Source organism: Urocitellus parryii, chromosome Y, assembly GCF_045843805.1.
Source record: "Urocitellus parryii isolate mUroPar1 chromosome Y, mUroPar1.hap1, whole genome shotgun sequence".
NCBI lineage: Eukaryota > Metazoa > Chordata > Mammalia > Rodentia > Sciuridae > Urocitellus > Urocitellus parryii.
The window spans coordinates 27,717,304-27,737,721 of record NC_135548.1 but is presented as its reverse complement, the minus strand read 5'-3'; the positions used below and the strand labels follow the sequence as shown (position 1 = coordinate 27,737,721).

Here is a 20,418-nt window from a genome sequence, read left to right as displayed (position 1 = left end):
CCATTCTGCTCCTATCTATTTGCTTATGAAAACTGAAGAGAGTGTATGGATATACACTCTTTATCTATAGATTTTTATAATGACCAATGATTGGAAATAATCCAAATGTTTATTGACAGGTTGTTAGATAAGCAATTGGTGTCTATCTATTCCATGGTATACTTCACAGCATATCATTTTCCTTTCATAAAACAGAAAGAAATTTTGAGGGATGCAACATCATAGCTCATCATGCAAAGTGCTAAATAATTATGTCCAGCAAAAGAAAGTCTCTTCATAAAGAGTACAGAGACTATAATTTTACCTAATTAAAATTCTTGAAAATCCAAAGAAATCTATTGTGACAGAAATTAGTTAGTTCATTAGTGCCTATGTATGAGGTAAGAATAAAAAAAGCAACAAGATAGATGCAAAAAAGACATGAGAAAATTTGGGGAGTGATAGTATATTCACTACTTAGATTATGTTGATGATTTCATGAGCATATATATGTCAAACTTACCAAACTATACACCTTATGTTATATGAGACTTATTGCATATCAATTATTCAACAATAAAATTTTAAAAAGAATATTCAAATGTATTTTACAAATACCTTTAATAGAATGATTTAAATTTATATTTAGCTATAAATGTTTTCTGAAAGTCTGAATTCAAACACATACTAATATGTTAAAGTTTAGATAAGTTATGAGTTATGCATTAAATTTTCTTAAATTTTGTAATATCTATAAATTGTAATCATGGCAAGTTACATATGCTATACCATTTTAAACACAAGGTAACTATATTGCTTAAATAGTTGTACAAATGTAAGCCTAACATACAAAATGACATGTGTATTTGAGTATATGCATGTTTCTATGTGTGTCTTTACCTTTGTAGATCAATACTTGAAAAAATATTAATGGATGATGTTCTAATGTTATAAGCTGTAGAATATTTAATATATTTGTTTTCAAAATCAAACAATTACTCAGCCCAAATTCGAATACTATACTAGCACTGAAATTCATAATAATTTACACAGAATTTTAGCAAAGCACTTTCCCATATTTTTTCATAAAAAAGAACTCTTTATAAATTTTTACATACCACATTTTGCAGTTTAACTTTTATTGTCAAGATTAATTTTTAAGATAAACACATAAAAAGTGTACTATATATGGAGTACTGATGACATTTATATATATGTATATCTTGTATAATAATTATGTTAAACATATCTAGCTCACCAAATATTTATCATTTCATTATAAATGACTTATAAAACATTCAAAGTTATTTTTTCTAGCTTTTTGAACATTATTGTCTATACTCATATGTACAATAATTTTTATATTTAAGTTTTAAAGTACTTATTGGTGATTTTGGTGGTTAATTTGGGGCTTATAACCATTGTCTGTCTTGAAGAGTTAAAAATGTTCTATTTTTTTAAACTTAGAATATAGCCAGTGAAAGACACCTCTGTGAAAGCAGAAAGCACAAATGGGATAATCATTGAGTTTAGAGCCTGAATGTTCACAAATTGAGCTACTTCATGCATGATATATTTCTTTACATCTAAAACCTGGCCATTTCTCTGACTGATTTGATGGTAAAAAGGCACAAGTCTGCCAAGTATTTGACTTAAAAGTTAACTAAAAAGTGAAAAAAAAAGAGTAATTCTATGCTTCCATTCAAAGTTAACTTTTAAGGCATAATATTCACAAATAGATTAAGAGAGTGAATCTACCTGTTTTCACTCAGGTACACAGAAAATCAGCTTGAAAATAACTAATACTTAGATGAAACCTAAGAAGGCTCTGACTTTAGTAACAAAAAAACTTTTAGAAATTATTTTCAAAAAAATATGTCTTCAGAGTTAATTAATTGAAAATGTCAGTACTTATGAGGAAATAGCCTTATTTTCAAGTAACTTCTTAATTTCCCTCATGATCACCAGAGTTTCAGGTTTCTGATTCAGACAGGAAAACATGAATCAGAAAAGGAACTATTCCTTAATAATCAATGAAAGAAATATTTACTAAAATTTCCCCAGAAGTTTTTTTGTCCATGCTGCCCTGGGAAGATTGTGTAATGTGACTGTACCTAACTAAGTTGAGAGGCATGGATGAAAATGCAAATATCTGGTTTTGATTGGTTAGAATTAGTCATTATCCTCTGATTCAACAGAACAGATTAAAGAGGGAATGGCTTTCAGATAGGTATCACCAAGGAATGCTAGAATCATCTTCACTTATCCTAAGTAAATGGTAAAGCTATTAAATATTCCAAATGGATATAGACTTAAACTCTTGATTTTCTACAAGACAATGCATTTAAATGTATACTATATTGAAATAAAACTGTGTAAAACAGAATGAGAAGGAAAGAGTGGATATTTATATAAGTATATGATTTTCACTGTTCTAATATTTATTATGTAAGTGACCCTCTAGTAACAATTTATGAAATTATAAATTAAATGCATACATATATATGGTTAAAAATCAGTTATATTGAAAGATGTATATTACCAAAGGCATTATATTTAAAATGTGTATTTTACCAAATAACTGCAAAAATTGCCTATAAAATTCACAAAATAAATTAAATGCTATCTATCTGTCTTCCTCCCTTACTATCAACAGCAATAAAAAAGTAATCTCATTGATTTTCATGAAACTAAACCTTCAAAATTGGTATTTTAAGAAACACAGAGGGATTTTAAAAGTATATCTTTAATTTAGAATACTTGTAGATTTCAAAGAAAATTTCAAAGTAATTACACAGATTTTTTTCACCTGACATAAACCTGATCTCACTTATAATTAATATCTTACATTAGCATGGAACATATATTTTATCAATGAACAAATACTGTTACATTATTAGTTAAGTCCTTACTTTACTCACATTTCCTCACATTTTTTTTCAAATTAATGTCCTTTTTTTTTTCCTGTGGTATGTTACCATTCAGGATACTGCAAATCCTTTATTCATGTTTTCTTTGACATCTCTTGACTGTGACAGTTATATTAGACTTAGTGACTGATGATTTGGAAGTGTATTGGTTCATTATTTTGTAGAATGTCCTTCCATTGAGAGTTTTCTGATTATAATTAGACTGGGATTATGAATTTTTGCTCTCATTACATCCTATCAAGAAAACACTACCAACATGATGTTTTGCTGTTGATATTTATTTTGATCACTAGGCAATGTAGTGTCTGTCATGCATCTCCACTAATACTGCTCTTTCCAGCCTTTACCTTCTGTGCTGTCTGAAAGAAAATCTATGCACAGCTCATGCCTAAGGAGTAAGAAGTTGTATCTGTCTTCTGAGGGTAAGATAAACACAGAATGATTTGAAATTATTTTGCAAGGGAAATTTTTCTATCCTACATCATTTATTTACTTATTCAGTAATATATTTATATAGTATCAACAAATTCATTGGATTTTCAGAAAAAGTGTATCAAAAGAGTAAGGAAAGTTCAGAGGTTTACATTACTTGATAATCTTTCTTAGGCTTACATATATTTTTAACAGTCGCCAAAAACATAGATTTTTATTGCAATCAATTTTTACTGAGACTCTTACAAATATAAATTATTCCTTATTGTCAGCATTTGCTACATTATTGGAACTCTGGTGTTTTCTCCCTCTCCTCAACAAGAAAATCCTGGTTGCCTTCTAAAACTTATAGCAATCTAGATTTAAGATACAAAATTCAAGGTCTATATATAAAATTCTACAAATTATATATCTCATTTGTTGGAACCTTTTACCTCCTTTGGGACTTTGGCCATTATTGGGTGTTGGCTGAGGTGGCCTCATGGATTCTTCCAGAGCATTTCCATATAGGTGACCTGGCTGGATTGGCGCACGCAGGCTTTTGATTTGAGCCTCACCTAATGTTTTAACCTGAAATCTGCCTAGGCCCCTAGTGATAGTGATGTAAATGCTTCTTATTGGTTCTCGCTACTGTCTCTTCTTACCCCCTCCTATCACTATATAACCTTGTCCCTGACAAATAAAGTTGAGATTGCTGCACCTTCACGGTTGACTCAACTCCTGACTTGGTGTGATTCTTGGCCAGGCTGGGTGGCTGGCTGGGGTCCTGACACTCACCCTCTCGCTTAGATAAGGGAAGCACCAGCTGGTCTCCTGCATTTCCCAAACCTTTGTCGGAGGGCGGTTCCGACATCATTGGTCTAAATAATGTCTTACATGTTTTCCAGTCACCAGAAAGGGCGATTTAATATTTTTTTCAGTATTAAATACATCTCAAAGTGTAAGGGCCCACTGTTCCAAAGGCCAAAGAAACTTATACAAGAATCAATAAAAAAGTAGCTCTGACAGGAAAAGCTACCATTTTACATTTTTACCTGCAAACCCTGTCCCTTTGAAAATTCACTGGGAATAAGGTCAGAAACAAATTCAGAAATTCTAACTTACTTAAAATTGTGTTATATGTGTATTCCTTATATTTCTATCCTTTGAAGAAAATAGAAAATTGGTTTTTGAACAAAACTATTGATTTCATTCAATCAACCCTTGACCCACATCCATTCACTGGTATTAAACTTCCTTGACTTTTAGCAATAAACTATGCCCTCATCTTTAGTATGTTATATATTATAACTGTAGACTTAGTCAAATGCATAAATATTTTTCTACTCTTAGTACTTTCTACAGTGTTTAACATAAAATGGTTTGTCATGCAATGCTCAAAGAAATTTTGTTTGTAAGTAAAAGGAATTAGCTCATGGTTATAGAAGTTCTAAGGCCTCTAATTTAAGTAATGTAAGGTGTCAATTTGTCCACCAGATCTAGCAGAGATATGTTTATTTGGCCATTACATTAACCAATTTTGTGCAGAATATACACTCCTTAAGGTCAGTATACAAATGTAATTTACTTTAAATGTAATTTACTTTGTACCTAACTGTGTTTGATTTTCAGATTTAAATATTCTTTTGTTCAATTCATGGAATTATTATTGCCTTTTGTATATGGACAGGATGATTTGAATTTGAATCATTTCAATAGAAGCAATAGTTTTGTGACTCATTATTGCATCCACTTTTGGCATAATAGTGAAGATGTGTGAAGTACATCACATGGTGTCCTAGAAATATTCAAAATATCTCTGAATACTCTGAATACTCTTAAATTTGGTCTTTTTATGCTATCCCATATTTCTTGAATGTTCTGCTTGTGGTTTCTTACCATTATCACTGTGTGGACTATGTTCTTTTCAAAATTATATATTTTACCTTTATTGTCTGATGTCCTGTCTTCCAAGTGGTCTACTCTGTTGCTGATGCTTTCATTTAAGCTTTTAATTTGGATTATTGTTTCTTTAATTTCAAGGATTTCTGTTTGTTTGTTTGTTTTAGAACCTCTATTTCCCTGTTGAGGTGACCTTTTGCTTCTTCTATTTGTTTATGGAGCTCCTTGTCACAGTGATTTTTCACTGCTTGTATTTGCTCTCTTATAGCTTCCTTGAGTTCATAGAACATTTTAACCATGTATATCCTGAACTTTTTCTCTGTCATTTTTCTGCTGTGGCTGTCAATGATTCTAATGATGTAGTATCTTGATTTGTTTGTGGTAATTAATATTATCAAAATGACCATACTGCTAAAAGCACTATACAAATTTAATGCAATTCCAGTCAAAATCCCAATGGCATTCCTTATAAAAATAGAAAAAGCAATCATGATTTTCATCTGGAAAAATAAGAGACCCAGAAAAGCTAAAGCAATCCTAAGCAGGAAGAGTGAAGCAGATGGCATCACTATGCCAGACATTGAACTATACTACAGAGTAACAGTAACAAAAACAGCATGGTATTGGCACCAAAACAAACTAGTAAACCAATGGTATAGAACAGAGGACACATAGACTAACCCACAAAATTACAATTATCTCATATTACACAAAGGTGCCAAAAACATGCATTGGAAAAAAGATGGCATGTTCAACAAATGGTGCTGGGAAAACTGGAAATCTATATGCAACAAAATAAAATTAAACCCCTATCTCTCACCATGCACAAAACTCAACTCAAAGTGAGTCAAAGACCTAGGAATTGAACCAGAGACTCTGTGTCTAATAGAAGAAAAAGTAGGCCCTAATCTTCATCATGTGGGACTAGGCCCCAACTTCCTTAATAAGACTCCTATAGCACAAGAATTAAAACCAAAAATCAAGAAATGGGATGGAATCCGACTAAAAATTTTCTTCTCAGCAAAAGAAACAATCTGTGAGGTGAACAGAGAGCCTACATCTTGGGAGCAAATTTTCACGCCTCACATATCAGATAGTGCACTAATCTCGAGGGTATATAAAGAACACAAAAAGCTAAGCACCAAAACAAACAAACAAACAAACAAACAAACAAACAAACAAATAACCTGATCAACAAATTGGCCAAGGACCTGAACAGACAATTCTCAGAAGAGAATATTTAATCAATCAACAAATATATGAAAAAAAGCTCATCATCTCTAGCAATCAGAGAAATACAAATTAAAACTACTCTAAGATATAATTTCGCTCCAGTCAGAATGGCAGCTATTATGAAGAAAAACAACAATATGTATTGGCGAAGATGTGGAGGAAAAAGTACACTCATACATTGCTGGTGGGACTGCAAATTGGCGCAGCCAATTTGGAAAGCAGTATGGAGATTTCTTGGAAATCTGGGAATGGAACCACCATTTGATCCAGCTATTGCTCTCCTCAGTCTATACCTCCAAAAGTTAAAAACAGCATACTACAGGGACACAGCCACATCAATGTTTATAGCAGCACAATTCACAATAGCTGAACTGTGGAACCAACCTAGATGTACTTCAGTGGATGAATGGATCAAAAAATGTGGCATATATACACAATGGAATTTTACTCAGCAATAAAAGAGAATAAAATCATAGCATTTGCAGGTAAATGGATGGGGTTGGAGAAGATAATGCTAAGAGAAGTTAGCCAATCCCCAAAAAACAAATGCTGAATGTTTTCTCTGATGTCAGAAATCTAACTCATAGTGGGGTAGGGAGGGGGAGCATGGGAGAAATAGATGAATTCTAGGTATGGCAGAGGGGTGGGAGGGAAAGGGAGAGGGCTTGGAATTAGCAAGGATGGTAGAATGTGATAGACATCATTATCCAAAGTACGTGCATGAAGACACTAATTGATGTCAACATATTTTATATACAGAGGTATGAAAAATTGTGCTGTATATGTGTAATAAGAATTGCAATGTATTCCACTGTCATTCTTTTTAAAAAAATCAATAAAAAGAATGAAAATAATACCAAAATTATAATCTGGTGACTTATTCAAATGGATATTAAAACATTACTAGTCTTTGATACTTTAATGGGGAAAAGAAAAGTGAGACAGAAAGGGATAAGTCTAAGAGAATACAATTTCTACTGGCAAACTTTAGCAACAGTAAGTAGGCAATGATCCCAAGGAACAAGGTTGAATTAAAGTTATCTGTGAAGCACTTCCATCTTGACATGCTTAAATATTTTATGCACTAACTTGGGTATTTGTGTCATAGAAAGAAAAATCTGGCAGGTTTGGGCATTTATTTTCTGACAATGTGTTGGGATCATTAGATCTCTACTATCTTACTTGTTAATATGGCCACTCTACCCACTCTGTCTCTTTTCTGTGGCTTCTGTGTTGACAGACACTTTGGTTGTTAGTTTATCAAATAAATCTCCTTTTTACAATATTTTGGTTCCCAAAATATGCTGCTTCATATGTTACCTTCTTAGCTTTCAGCTATCATCATATGTTAAAGCTGAGAGATAATTGGATGAAGACTCCTAACAGTAAAATATAGGTGCCCAAGGGATATTCAAAATACCTAATGGGAAGCAAGAAATAGGTACATGTCAGAAAGAGTAAATCTCTAACAATCTGAATGCATATGGAGCTCTCAAAGCGAGTTGTGTTTATATAACAATATGGTTGAAGGCCAAAGTAAAGCAAGATAAATGATTTTACATTCTACATACTATTCTGTATCTGATGTACAACATGATAAAGTATATAGACACTTTGGAATTAGAATGAATGTGAAATAATCCTGAGAACACATAGTGAAGCATATGATTAATACAGAAGAATACACAGCATGCAAAATGAACAGATGACAGCATGGCATCTGCTTCCACTTTTACCTTCTAGCATGCAAAGCCATGGAACATTTAAGCAGTTATAAGACTGAGATCATCAATAAAGTAAAATCAAAACTTTTTTAAGAAAGCAAGATTGGTTATGAAATAAATGTTAAGAGATTTTTCCTTAGAAGTTCAAAAATCAAATATGAATGAGTTATTTTGTGGTAAATACATAATCTTCATTCAGTTGCTTGCCAATAACAAGATACACATAGCTTTTTTACAGTCCTGTTAAATCCCACACTATAAACTGCTCAATAACAACAACAACAATGTAGATAATATCCACAAAATAAGTATACTTTATTATTTATTTTGATATAATAATTTACTCACACTAGTTTTATCAACATTCAATTTTACATGTGTGCACATATACAAACAACACAACCAAACAAGGTTATTTGCAAAAATAATGGAAAGGCAGGAAAATGATGGAAATATACAATTCATTTTTATTTTTCTATTCTTTCTTAATAAATATACAGGTTATTTCAATATCTTGTGAAAATTACTTAAATGTTTTAAAATAGTGGATAATAATTATACATAAAACCAGTCTTTGAAGGCTCAATTTCTTATATTGAGGACAAAATTGTCTATCTTGTAAAAACTCCAAGTTTAAAACTAATATTCTGCTAATGTATTTGCATAATTCATGTCACTTGAATTAAACTAGAATTAAAATGAAACAATAATTTACTTTTAATCATAATAAAAAACTCTGAAGGGAGTTTAGATGGTAAAGTCTAGGCTGAATATATTGATATATATTTTCTAATATTAAATAAGAACATAAAACATCTCAATGCCTATATGTGACTATTTATTTCATTCGAATGGCTAGCAGTTAGCAGAAGCTATCTTAAAATTCCTTTGCATTGTACCAAGACTTTAATTAACTTCAGTGACATACAAGCCTTTTTTTTCACAAATAAGTTAACTCTTCAGTGTGATTAAAGGTTTGCTATTTGGCAGTTTAATTTTCTAGTCCTCTTTTTAATACCACAACTAGATGGACAACTTCCTTTATTTAAACAGTATCCTTATCAGTTCTCTACAGGACCTGACACTTTGATAGTAACCTTGCATTTCCATCTCCCACATTTGTTAGAACTCTTAATTCCTTACCCATCAATGAACACAGTATATTTCCAAGAATGTCAGGATAGGAGAAATTAAATAAACTATAAAACAGGAAGAAATTTCTATCAGCAACTTTCTACATAGTGGAAAAGTGCATCTTTTCAAATATACTTCTCCTTCTCTTTATACAACATGATCATAGATTTTTGGCTTGGCTTGCAATTCAAATATGGGTGTATGCATACACATTTAAAATCAGAAGAGTAGCCCTCTTCTGGTTCATTTTCTAGAGAAGAAAACTAGGCTTTGTATATTAAAAAGAATGTTTATATCAAAAGAAAACAAGAGTTATTTTAAGTGTTAAATTTGAAAGTTCATTAAAATTTATATATGCATGTAATTCAGCATATTGCTTTCTAGAACCCAATATAGTAAATAGCACATTGTAGTGATATAATAGAACTTGTTTGCAGGACAAAGACCATTACACACATTAATGTGTTCAAATTATAGAGCACCATTGCTGTCTGAACAAAACAAACATTAGATTGGGAGGAATGATAAACCAAACCTAGGATGAGCCACTGTGTAGCAATACAGCAGCCAACTCAAGCTACCTAAAACTATTTTGAGAGCAAGATAAACATATGACATTCAATAAACTCCTGTGTATCCAACACTCTAAAGGGAAGCAATATGGTAGAGAAAATACCACTTAATTCTTGTTCTGCCCTTCATTGTAATATGCTCATTGTCTTTGTCAGGTTCCTTTACCTTACTCACTGGGGTGTATGAAGAATTTTATAGAGTTCTGAAAAACAAATATGTGTCCTCCTATTAATTAAAAACAGATAAAAAATTCTGATTTGCCTCAACATGATTTTATCAATGCAAACTAACAATATACAATATGTTACTCTAAAAATACTTTTGGTGGTTCTAGCTTCGCACATAACTAGTACAGATAAGTATTTATCTGTAAAATGTCTGATGTTCAAAATAGAATACATCTATACATCTCCAACTTCATAGGTGATGAAAGTAGAAAGATGCAAAACTGTGAGGCCTAATTATTCTTTTCTTCTCTGACTCTATGCTTTTAAGGATCTTCAATAGAATAACCTCAGAACAGCTTTGACTCCATTAAACCAAATGAAAGGCACTACTATAAGTAAATAATATTCTGGGTCTCCTTTATAAATGATTACAACTACAGAAGACAAGCTCTATTGTGTATTGTAAAATGCTCAAAATTTTATTTTTACTACCTTGGACAATGCACTACTGAGACTGAGATCCAAATATATTGATTTTACCACTTTTGAGGAAAAATACAGCTTTTTTACTATACTCAGCTTGAATAATTCAGTGATGTGTTAAATTAAGCTTAAAGATTTATGTCATTTTAATTTGCATTCTATTCACTTCAACTTTATTATACTTTCTTCTAGTATATAGTATGACCCTCCTGCAATATGAACTCAAAGTTTTTAATAGGATTAGTATTTAATTTAGAAAAACTGATATACCATGTTATAATTGCATATTCTCTGGATTACAAATAAGTTCTGAACTTAAAATTAAAGACATCAACTGTAGAAGAATCCTACTAATAATACACATTATTGCTTATACGAGCCTTTGCTCTCTACAAATGGATAAGATCACAAGCAGATTTTAGAAAATGGCAAATCAAAGCAAATGGAAAACATTTAAAAGAAAAAAAATGTGAAATAAGTTGTATAGCTAAGTAATAACTAGAAAAGTGCTATGACTCTCATAATTGTATATAAATTTATTTCTACAATGGGCATATAGTATTTGTTTCTTTTCCATTTCTGAATTATAATAATGCATGAAAAATTGAATGGTGCCATTATTAGACAAAGAAGCAATTCTCATATCTCAATAAGTACTCACCATTTTCTTATCATTGACTTATCACTTTGTATATATCCAAAAATATTTTACTTTTTTATTTTCTCTAAAACAAAGAACTTAGTATTTTTTATTTAAAATATTGCTAAATATTCACATTTTAATTATTGTCCATTTTTCTTTAAAATGTTGTTATATTTTGGAGTTATTACACCACTACAATCACTCCTTGGTATTGTACAACCCCCCCAAAATTGAAGTACTAAATGTTTTCTTTATTTCTTACTAAAACCTTCCAATTTCTTGACTCCTTTTTTTTTTCATGCCATTTTCTGAACAAGGAAAATCAAAGAGTTAAAAAAATTGGGTGTTCCCCATGTCTTAGTATACACAAATTTTTATTATAAAAATGTCTTCTAAGGATTACTCTTTCTTTCTCCAAATAAAAGACTATTAAATTCTGTAATCACTGAAACTTGTATCATTCAAAAATTCATCTCAAGATACTTTATTCATTTTTCTTTAATTTCTAAGTGAATGAAATAGCTTAGCTTCAAATTGTCCTTTCAAATCTTATATTTGCCAGATTCCATGGGAAAAAGAATATCTGTTTAAATCATTTTAAAGCACTCTGAGCCATCTTCTTTGGACACATTATTTCTATAGCTATTATCCATTCTAGACCAAGTTGATCCTTCTTAGTTCCTCCAAAATCTCAATAATTTTAAACATTAAGAAGATATTCTCAAATAGCTAATCCTTTACTCACCTTCTGGCTCATTTACTTTTTTTCTCTCCCTTTCTGAGATATATTTATTTTTTGCCCTCTTCAAAGCTAAGTCTTCCAGATCAGCTAATTTGCTGACTAGTCACATATGCAGATACCCTCTATTCTTCTCTTTTTATATAATTGTTCACTTCATCCCTTCTTATGATTTTTATATTACATGTAAAAAAAAGGTATACATTTTCACAGCTACAATTTTCCCTAAAATACCACATAAATTATTTGCTTATCTATCACATTTCTGCAAACTCATAATTAGAAATTTATTAACCACCAGAGATAGATGTGTACAGGAACAAAGGTCAAAGTGGCAGTGGCAGCTGAGAGGCAGCTTTATATCCTGTTTGTCCTCTGCAAAGCAGAGCCAAATCTGGGTCATTCATTCAGCAGGAAGCTTTGAAACATTTTCCAACCCTGTGTAACAGGATGCTGAGTGTTTTTTTGACCTAGTTTTGCACACAAGAATTCTAAGACTGCCAGGGCATGGAGACTGGGTGTTAGATCTGTGCCTATGTTGCTGGAAGGATCCATAAAAGGTTAGCTTCATGAGTGTTCCAGGTCTAAGAAAATTTAATGTGATAATGTTTGCTACCAGCTTAGTTCAGAAGCAAATACTCTTTTATACTACTTTTCAAAGTTGTAAGCAAATTGAAATTAAATTGAGAAGGACTTAGCAGTCCCCTCAGTTATCCTAAACTTACACAGAGTTTTTCCTGACTTTTGGCCTTGACTTTTATTAGAGCATTTACTTTAGAAAAATTAGAATTATAAATTTTTCTCTACTCCTTTGAGATATGTGTTAAAAAGCCTTTTGTCTGTTTTATAGCCCAATGATGTTTTTCTCAAGGAATTAAAAGTGATATATATTATATATATATATATATATATATATATATATATATATATATTATAAAGATATATATATCTTTATAATGTAAACCTCAGGGGAGATCAATTCTTCAGTTTCTGTGGGGCGGAAGGAATTTAGGAAAATATTGCTGCTAGTTTTGAAATTAACCCCATCACAAAGAAATGTGAAAGTTTACTTTTCCTTTTGTAAAATCAATTAAAGCAAACATAAATTATCAGAGTTCTTACTTTGAATCTAGAACTTAAAAATCCTCTCTCTCTTTGTTTCACCAGAGTAAATCAGAGATTGATTTGTTATTTCTCTTGCTTATTGCAACAGCTTTGAAAAAATGTCTTGCTTACCTGTTTAACTTTGCCTTCTACAACTTTTTACTTTGTCAAAATATTATTTCAAAATTATGGGGCCAGATGACAACTAAGTCTTTCATGGCATTTGTGCTTTGATATTCTGAACTCAAAGAATTATGCATCTTCTTTGTTCCAAGAGTCTTCATTTACTGATAATTATATTAATGTTAGCAAAGTACTCTCCATTATAAGCCAAATTCTCAATGAGGACAGATTCCTGCTAGTTATATAGACATTTGGCTCCTTTATCTTATCTTCACAATGCCATCAAGGGCCCTGCTGCATTGATAATCAGACTGTATCCTGCCTTTCTTTTCTAATGAAGAATTCAGGCAGAATGAACACATGACAATTCTAAAAACAAACAAATCATCAATTTACACTGTCATTGCTTCTCTCATGGTATTTGATTGTCTCCCCATCTCTTATTAAACTTGAAGAGTTATTATGATTTTTTTAACTAATCCAAGTCTTGATAATGTTCCAGACAGCATATTTCATGCCTTCTAACTTCCTCAACATTTGGCATTATATCATATTTTCCCCTAATCTAAATTATCTCTTTACTTTGACTGTGAGCTTCTGGAGACCAAAGAAATGACTTATGTGTTAGGTCGTTCTCCTGAGATACAGCTAATACTTCTACATTAAATATCATCCAACAAATGTTTACTAAGTTGGCAAAATTATTTGAATGCATTGAATATAATTAGTTTGCAACCAATAAAATACATTGATGTAGTCAATCAGGGGAATAAAATTTGAAAAATTCATGTTCTCAAATCTAAGTATCTTTATTGTCTCTTTCAACTAAGTTTGTCGTGTCTTTATTAAATGTTCTGTGAGAGTTTTTATATTAATATAATATACTACAAGTATAAATGCTCTTTGAAACCATCATTTCCAAAGGGAAAGACATTTAGAATCTCTTTCCCACCCTAATACTCTAAGCAAGTATGGACATACATTCTTATTATCTAACAATTAATTATGCTCCCTGCTTCTCTCAAAATTTCAATCCATGGCAATTATCAAGAACACAATTACAAAAAATGTTGGGGAGGATGTAGAAAAAAATACATTGTTGGTGGGGCTGCAAATTGGTGCAAACATTATGGAAAGCAATATGTAGATTCCTCAGAAAACATGGAATGGAACCACCATTTGACCCAGCTATCCCACTCCTAGTCATATACCCAAAGGACTTAAAAACAGCATACTACAGTGGCACGGCTACATGACTGTAGCAGATGAACTCACAATAGCTAAACTATGGAACAAACCTAAGTGACCTTAAACAGACAAATGGATAAAGAAAGTGTGATATATTATATATACATATATGAATATTACTCAGCCTTAAATAAGAATGAAATGATGTATTTACCAGTAAATTGTAAATGGATGGAGCTGGAGACTATTATCATAAGTGACATAAGCCAATCCCCCAAAAAACTAAAGGCTGAATGTTTTCTCTAGTATCCAGATGGCAATTCACAATAAGCTGGGCAGGGCTAGGGAAGAGTAGAGGTACTTTGGGTTAGATAGAGAGGAGTGAAGGCAGGGAAGGAGGATAAAGAGAGGAAGGATAGCAGAATGAATCAGACATTATTACCCTATGTGCATATATGATTACATGACTGGTGTGATTCTACATCATATACAATCAGAAGAAGGAGAAGTTATACTCCATTTATGTATGATGTGTCAAAACACATTCTACTGTGATGTACTACTAATTAGAACAAATAAAAAGTTCATTTCATCAACTCTTTTGTTTATTTATATCAGCCTATTTAAATCCTGTGTGGAAGATAGGCATATCATTTCTGATTTCAGTAACAAATAAAAAGGTAGTCTGAATTTACCCCATTAGAAAATGTTCAACTGAAAAATAAAGTATATAAGCAAAGATTTTTCTTATGTTTTCAAAGCTTTACTCAATGGAAATGAGCTAAAATGTATAAAACATCAATATGATGCTTCAAGTGTTTTCCCTTACCTGTATATGCAAATTGGACAAGATCCCAGAGGGCATTGGGGTCTATGCCTTCCACCTTGATCTCCTCTTGCTTGGCTTCACAAACATCACTCGTAAACATGGCAGCAAAATAGTCAGAGACTGAACTCAGAACGAGCCTGAAAGAGTCACAGGATCTAATTTAAGCCATGATCATAAAGCATGAAAACAATGTGTTAATCAGAATGTATTGCAGATCACATAATCAATCATCAATCAATAAATCAAATGTATTTTTATTGCCTCAGGGTTGTTCTTTTAAAAACTGATTTGGGAAATCTTGCCCTACCTTTTGGTCACAAAGCATTCTGCTATATTTTCTTCCATTGTTCTAAATATGTTTCTCCTTTCACATTTAGGCTGTTAATTCTTTTGGATAAAAATCAAGTTTTATTTCTCTCTACATACTGATTCACTTTTTAACCACTCTATTTTCTCCATTATATTAAGGTGCCACCTCCATCACAAATTCAAGTCCTGAATATATATTTATTGTTTCTGATTTTTCTATTATATTTTTTGGCCAACTACTTGTGCCAATACAATAAACTTTTTTAATACTATGATTATATGTCTTTATAATTAATAAGGCAATCTTTTCTATTTAGTTTTCTTTTTATTTAAATATTAATGGAGCATGATTCTTTCATAAGTGAAGTTTCAAAGTATCTAAAGTAAGTTTTTAAAGCTCTTCCCAATAATCAGTATGAAACTCTGATTTTAAAAATCACTGATATTTCCAATTTCATCTGAGGCACACTGGTATTTTTAAAATATAAACCAAACAATCCAAAAGCATAACATCTATATCTTGTCTATTTTACTGTCAAATATAAAATCTTTCCCAGTATTGAACTATATAGTGTTGGTTAATTCCTATATACTTTTCAGTTTGAGTGGCTTTGTGCATAATATCTTCATTCTAATATTAGTAACTTTATTTTTATTCTAGTAACTTTCAAAAAATATTGCAAATACCACTAAAAATATTTTTAGGGAAATGAAATCTAGCCCAGAACTACAAGCTATAGTAAAGAAAAATTTCCTAGTGTCTATACTAGTTTGGTTCCAATAAAAGTTAGCTTTTTTTGTTCTTATCATTTATTTTTTTGTGATGTAATATGTTCCCCATTTCTAAATATTTAATTTTTTCCTCTTAGTTTTAAGATCTTTCATGATAATATGCATAAAGTAGGGGTTATTTAGTGTTTACTCTGCTTATGATTTTCTGAGCTTCCTAGAGCAGTGGGTAGATTGTCTTTTATCAAATTTAAAACTGTTCTGCAAAGAAATCCTCAAGTTTTAGCACAATATACTTTCTGATTCATTCTAGGACTTAAATTATATTTCTGTCTCAACAAAGAGAATGCCTTTCATGCTCTGTGCTTTCTAGTGACTTGAATTTTCTAAAATCTCATTTATTATTTCTCTTTGCTTTATTTATTATAGCCATTTTCCTGTAAATATTTAAATCATTCTTTTTTAGTTACTTTTATGCACTTTTCTGATCGTTTTAACAGCCAGGTCATTTCTAGGTCAATTTTCATCAATTGGTTTTTCTCTTAACAAGTTTTATTCATGTACTGCCAATTTTAATTGTATAACAGGCATTGTTCCATCCTCCCTCTAAATATTAGAAGCTAAAAATAGATCATAATTTTAGTTTCTATATTTTTTATATAAGAAATCTTTTGATTGTTTTGGTTGTTGTTGGCATAGTCACAGTTTTTTTATTGTTTAAAGAAAACTATAATTATTTGGATTTTCTGGTGATTAATTGTTGCTTTAGTGGAAATAAAGAGTTCCCATGTACATTTTCCATCCTAAATGGAAATACAAATTTTGTACAGATTGGAAAACTCTTGATAATACAGCTTTACTTATAAAGGGAAAAATAAAAACAGGGGAAAAAGAACATGGTTAAGAGTTGTATTCTTCACAGTTGTTAGAGTTAGCAACTCAAAAACTTCCTTTTTTAAGAGTAGGGTAGAGTAAATTCAGAAAATTTTGAGGATTATCAGCAAAAGATCATTCAATGACTGATAATAAAAGAAAAGCGAAAACAAAAAGAATATGATGGTGGACTGCAATTGGAGGATATTATATATATATATATATATATATATATATATATATATATATATATATACATATATTTGCTCTTAACATAAAAAGTGTAGAAATTCCTATTTATTTTTCTGTATGAACGTAGTTTAAGGATTTCCTGGAAGAAGAGCAGACCATAGATCAGGAACTTCTGTTGTTCTAGAATTTAAATTTAAATTCAAAACTAATTCAGATGTGTCAAATGAACTAAATAAGATGCCTACCTCTGCAAGTAAAGCAACAATAAACTAAATGCTTTTCTTTAGTTTTCCTTTTTCCCCTAAGAATACTCTAAATGATGTAAAAGAAGAAATGTCAATATCTGTAAGATTTCATGATATTTTAGTAGGAAATTTTTTTCTAATTACTTATGTTGCAGTTTTATGTGTTTTAAATACTTATCTTTTGTATAATATAAGTGAAGGGGCCTGGTAAAATTTAATTTAAACAAAAAAGTACATTTCTTCTTTTAAGTAAACAAAATTTCTAGGTATAAAATTTATGCATTTAAGAAGCTCCTTTTGGAACTTATGATTTTATATATGTTAATATTAGTGCCTAGAATGGCAACACACTGGAAATACTTAAATAATCAGTTCCCTATTTATTGTTTACTAACATGCCAATTCTTTACATTCTCAAAGTTTGACAGAATAATTCAACCACAGATATCTTCAAATATATATTACATGCCAGTTAGATAAATCACTGTCAAGTGATCAGCTTTGTCTAAAACACTAAATATAATCTTATATGACACACACATAAACTACGAAAAAATGGAATAAGTATCTTTCCAGGTGTAAGAAGTACATGAACATAAAGTTAACCAGTTCAATTATAACACACAAAATCCACATCTGTGGGAATGAGACATCCTATAGAGCAAAATATTGTGTGACCTATGCAATTTAATTTTAAATCATTACATAAATATTCCCCGTCTTCTGTGACGTATAAAATACTGCTAACTCAGTAATAGAAATGCAGAAAAATTTAGACTGCATTTAGATTTAGTGACACATAAGCTTTGAATTAGATTTTAGAAGAAGGACTTAATGCACAACAAAAATTAATATCTTTATATGTACATATTTGGCTTCCATCAGTGCAAGAGAAGCAGAAGCAAAAACTGCATAATTGAGTGTATTAATGCAAAACTTTGGAAAATCTCTTATTGAAGTCACTGCAAATTTATTTCCTTACAAATCTATTAAACATTGCTAAGTTCCATCTCAATTTTTGTGATGTTTGACATTGTTGACTTCCCAATCTTTAATAAAATCAGTTTTAGGCTAAAGCAGTACAGACTTCTTATCTCAGCTTACCTCTGATTCAATGACTTCTCTCTGCTTTTACTACTTGACCCTTTCATTATCATAGGTACTTTTCAGGCCTCTGTACTTTGCCTTAACATTCAATGTCACTGAATCATTCTTAAGCATCGTAATAATTGGTGCTATCGTAGTTTTAAATCTAACTTTGTATGTCAGATACCTGTAGAAATTGCTCATTAGGCATTTAACCTGTCTAAACTAAACTCAAATCTTTATTTCTTTTGTTTACATTTTCCTGTTTTTAAATGGCACACTGCCAACATATCCAACATCCAGAACAGAAATTAGGAAATTAGCATTATGTTTCCTTCTACTTTATTGCATATGTCAAATGTGACACAAAACCCATTTTTCTTTTTGTAGGGTTTGCTGTTGCTCTCCTTAGGAGGCAGAGCCACATCTCCAGGGGTAATAATGTTAGTACCTAAGAGCAACAAGGCACCTCTTTTCAGAAAAACTGTATTTGGTTTAACAAGAGCAGTCCCAGTCCTTGGAAGTTAGCATGATTCTGCTCCTCTCACTTAATCTTTCCCAGCTTTCAACCTCTGTGTGGATTCAAAGGCAAGGACTGCTAAAACCAAAGTATGAAGGGTTGCCCCCTGGCTTCAGGGTATGACAAACAGCAGCAAGTCATGCTTCAGAGCCTGGGAAATGAAGAAGAAGTAAGGCTCCTTTCTAAATTTTTTCCTTCCTCTGCCCTCTCCTCCTTCACTTTCTTCTAAGGGCACTCACTCTAGAAATAAATCATGCACACCTGACTTCCAGGCTCAGGGTGTATTAATAGGGAAACTTACTTATGACACTATTTTTCAAAATATTTCTCAGTTCATCTCTTTACATTCCTAGAGCCCTCATTTCATGCCTGGATTAACTAAAACACCTTCACAGATCATTGACTTGTTTCTGCTTGGCTTACTTTTCATGCATTTGTTAAAGTTGCACCATATTTCAAAGATATCTTTCAAAATTATGATAGTCTATCTCCTGTGATTGCTAAAAGCATTACTTTTCTATCTTGGATTACCTGATTTGAGATTCTATCTTCACTGTTTTTGACTGTATATGATAATGGGTGAAACTCTTTAATTTTTCCATGATACAGTTTTCTGTACTATAAGAAAATATGGGGAAAATCGGGGTTTCCCTTTCCTTTAAGACACATGTAAAGTACTTTAAACAGCCTGGTTTGTAATCAACACTGGGCATATTAATAAGCATTATCATTTTTATCATGTTACCATAATATGATAATATTATAATTATTATATGACATATTATAATATGATATAATATTATGATAGTAATTATCATATTATTATTGACTTATTTATGTTACTCCCCTCCTAAAGAATCTATATTAGCTTCTAATTATACTTAGTATTTCAATCCAAACTTCCCTATTGATTTTCAGGGTTTATCTTAATAATCTCCATCTCACCTTATGGCTTAAGTTCCCACTGTTTCCAACATTGACTATTTTACTTTCACTAAATTTCATAAATACAAATTATCTATTTTTCCACAGTACTCTATTTAACATAACACACCAGTTCTTTTTCACTAGGCTGAACTCAAAAGCAATTGTTCTAAAAATCTTTCAAAACACATTATCATGCTGTTATTTTCTTATTTGACTATATCTCACATTTGACATCAGAACCATATATTTTAATTTCCAGTTATTGGCAACTAGAGTAATTTCCACAATTATTTGATAGGTTTTTCTTAACTACTTAAGTATATTGGAAACTCCATGAGGAAAAGCATCATGTTTTATAATCCCTATGCAAACAGG

At 31.1% G+C, this 20,418-nt stretch overlaps 1 protein-coding gene across 1 annotated transcript in view; it reads right to left on the bottom strand.

Annotated features, from left to right (window-relative positions):
- Positions 1 to 20,418, bottom strand: part of LOC144250993 (kelch-like protein 1) — a 380,194-nt gene that overhangs the window by 225,953 nt on the left and 133,823 nt on the right. Inside the window, exon 3 of the mRNA XM_077794136.1 lies at positions 15,163 to 15,299. Coding sequence (XP_077650262.1) covers positions 15,163 to 15,299 — 137 coding nt within the window. The remainder of the gene's footprint in view (positions 1 to 15,162; positions 15,300 to 20,418) is intronic.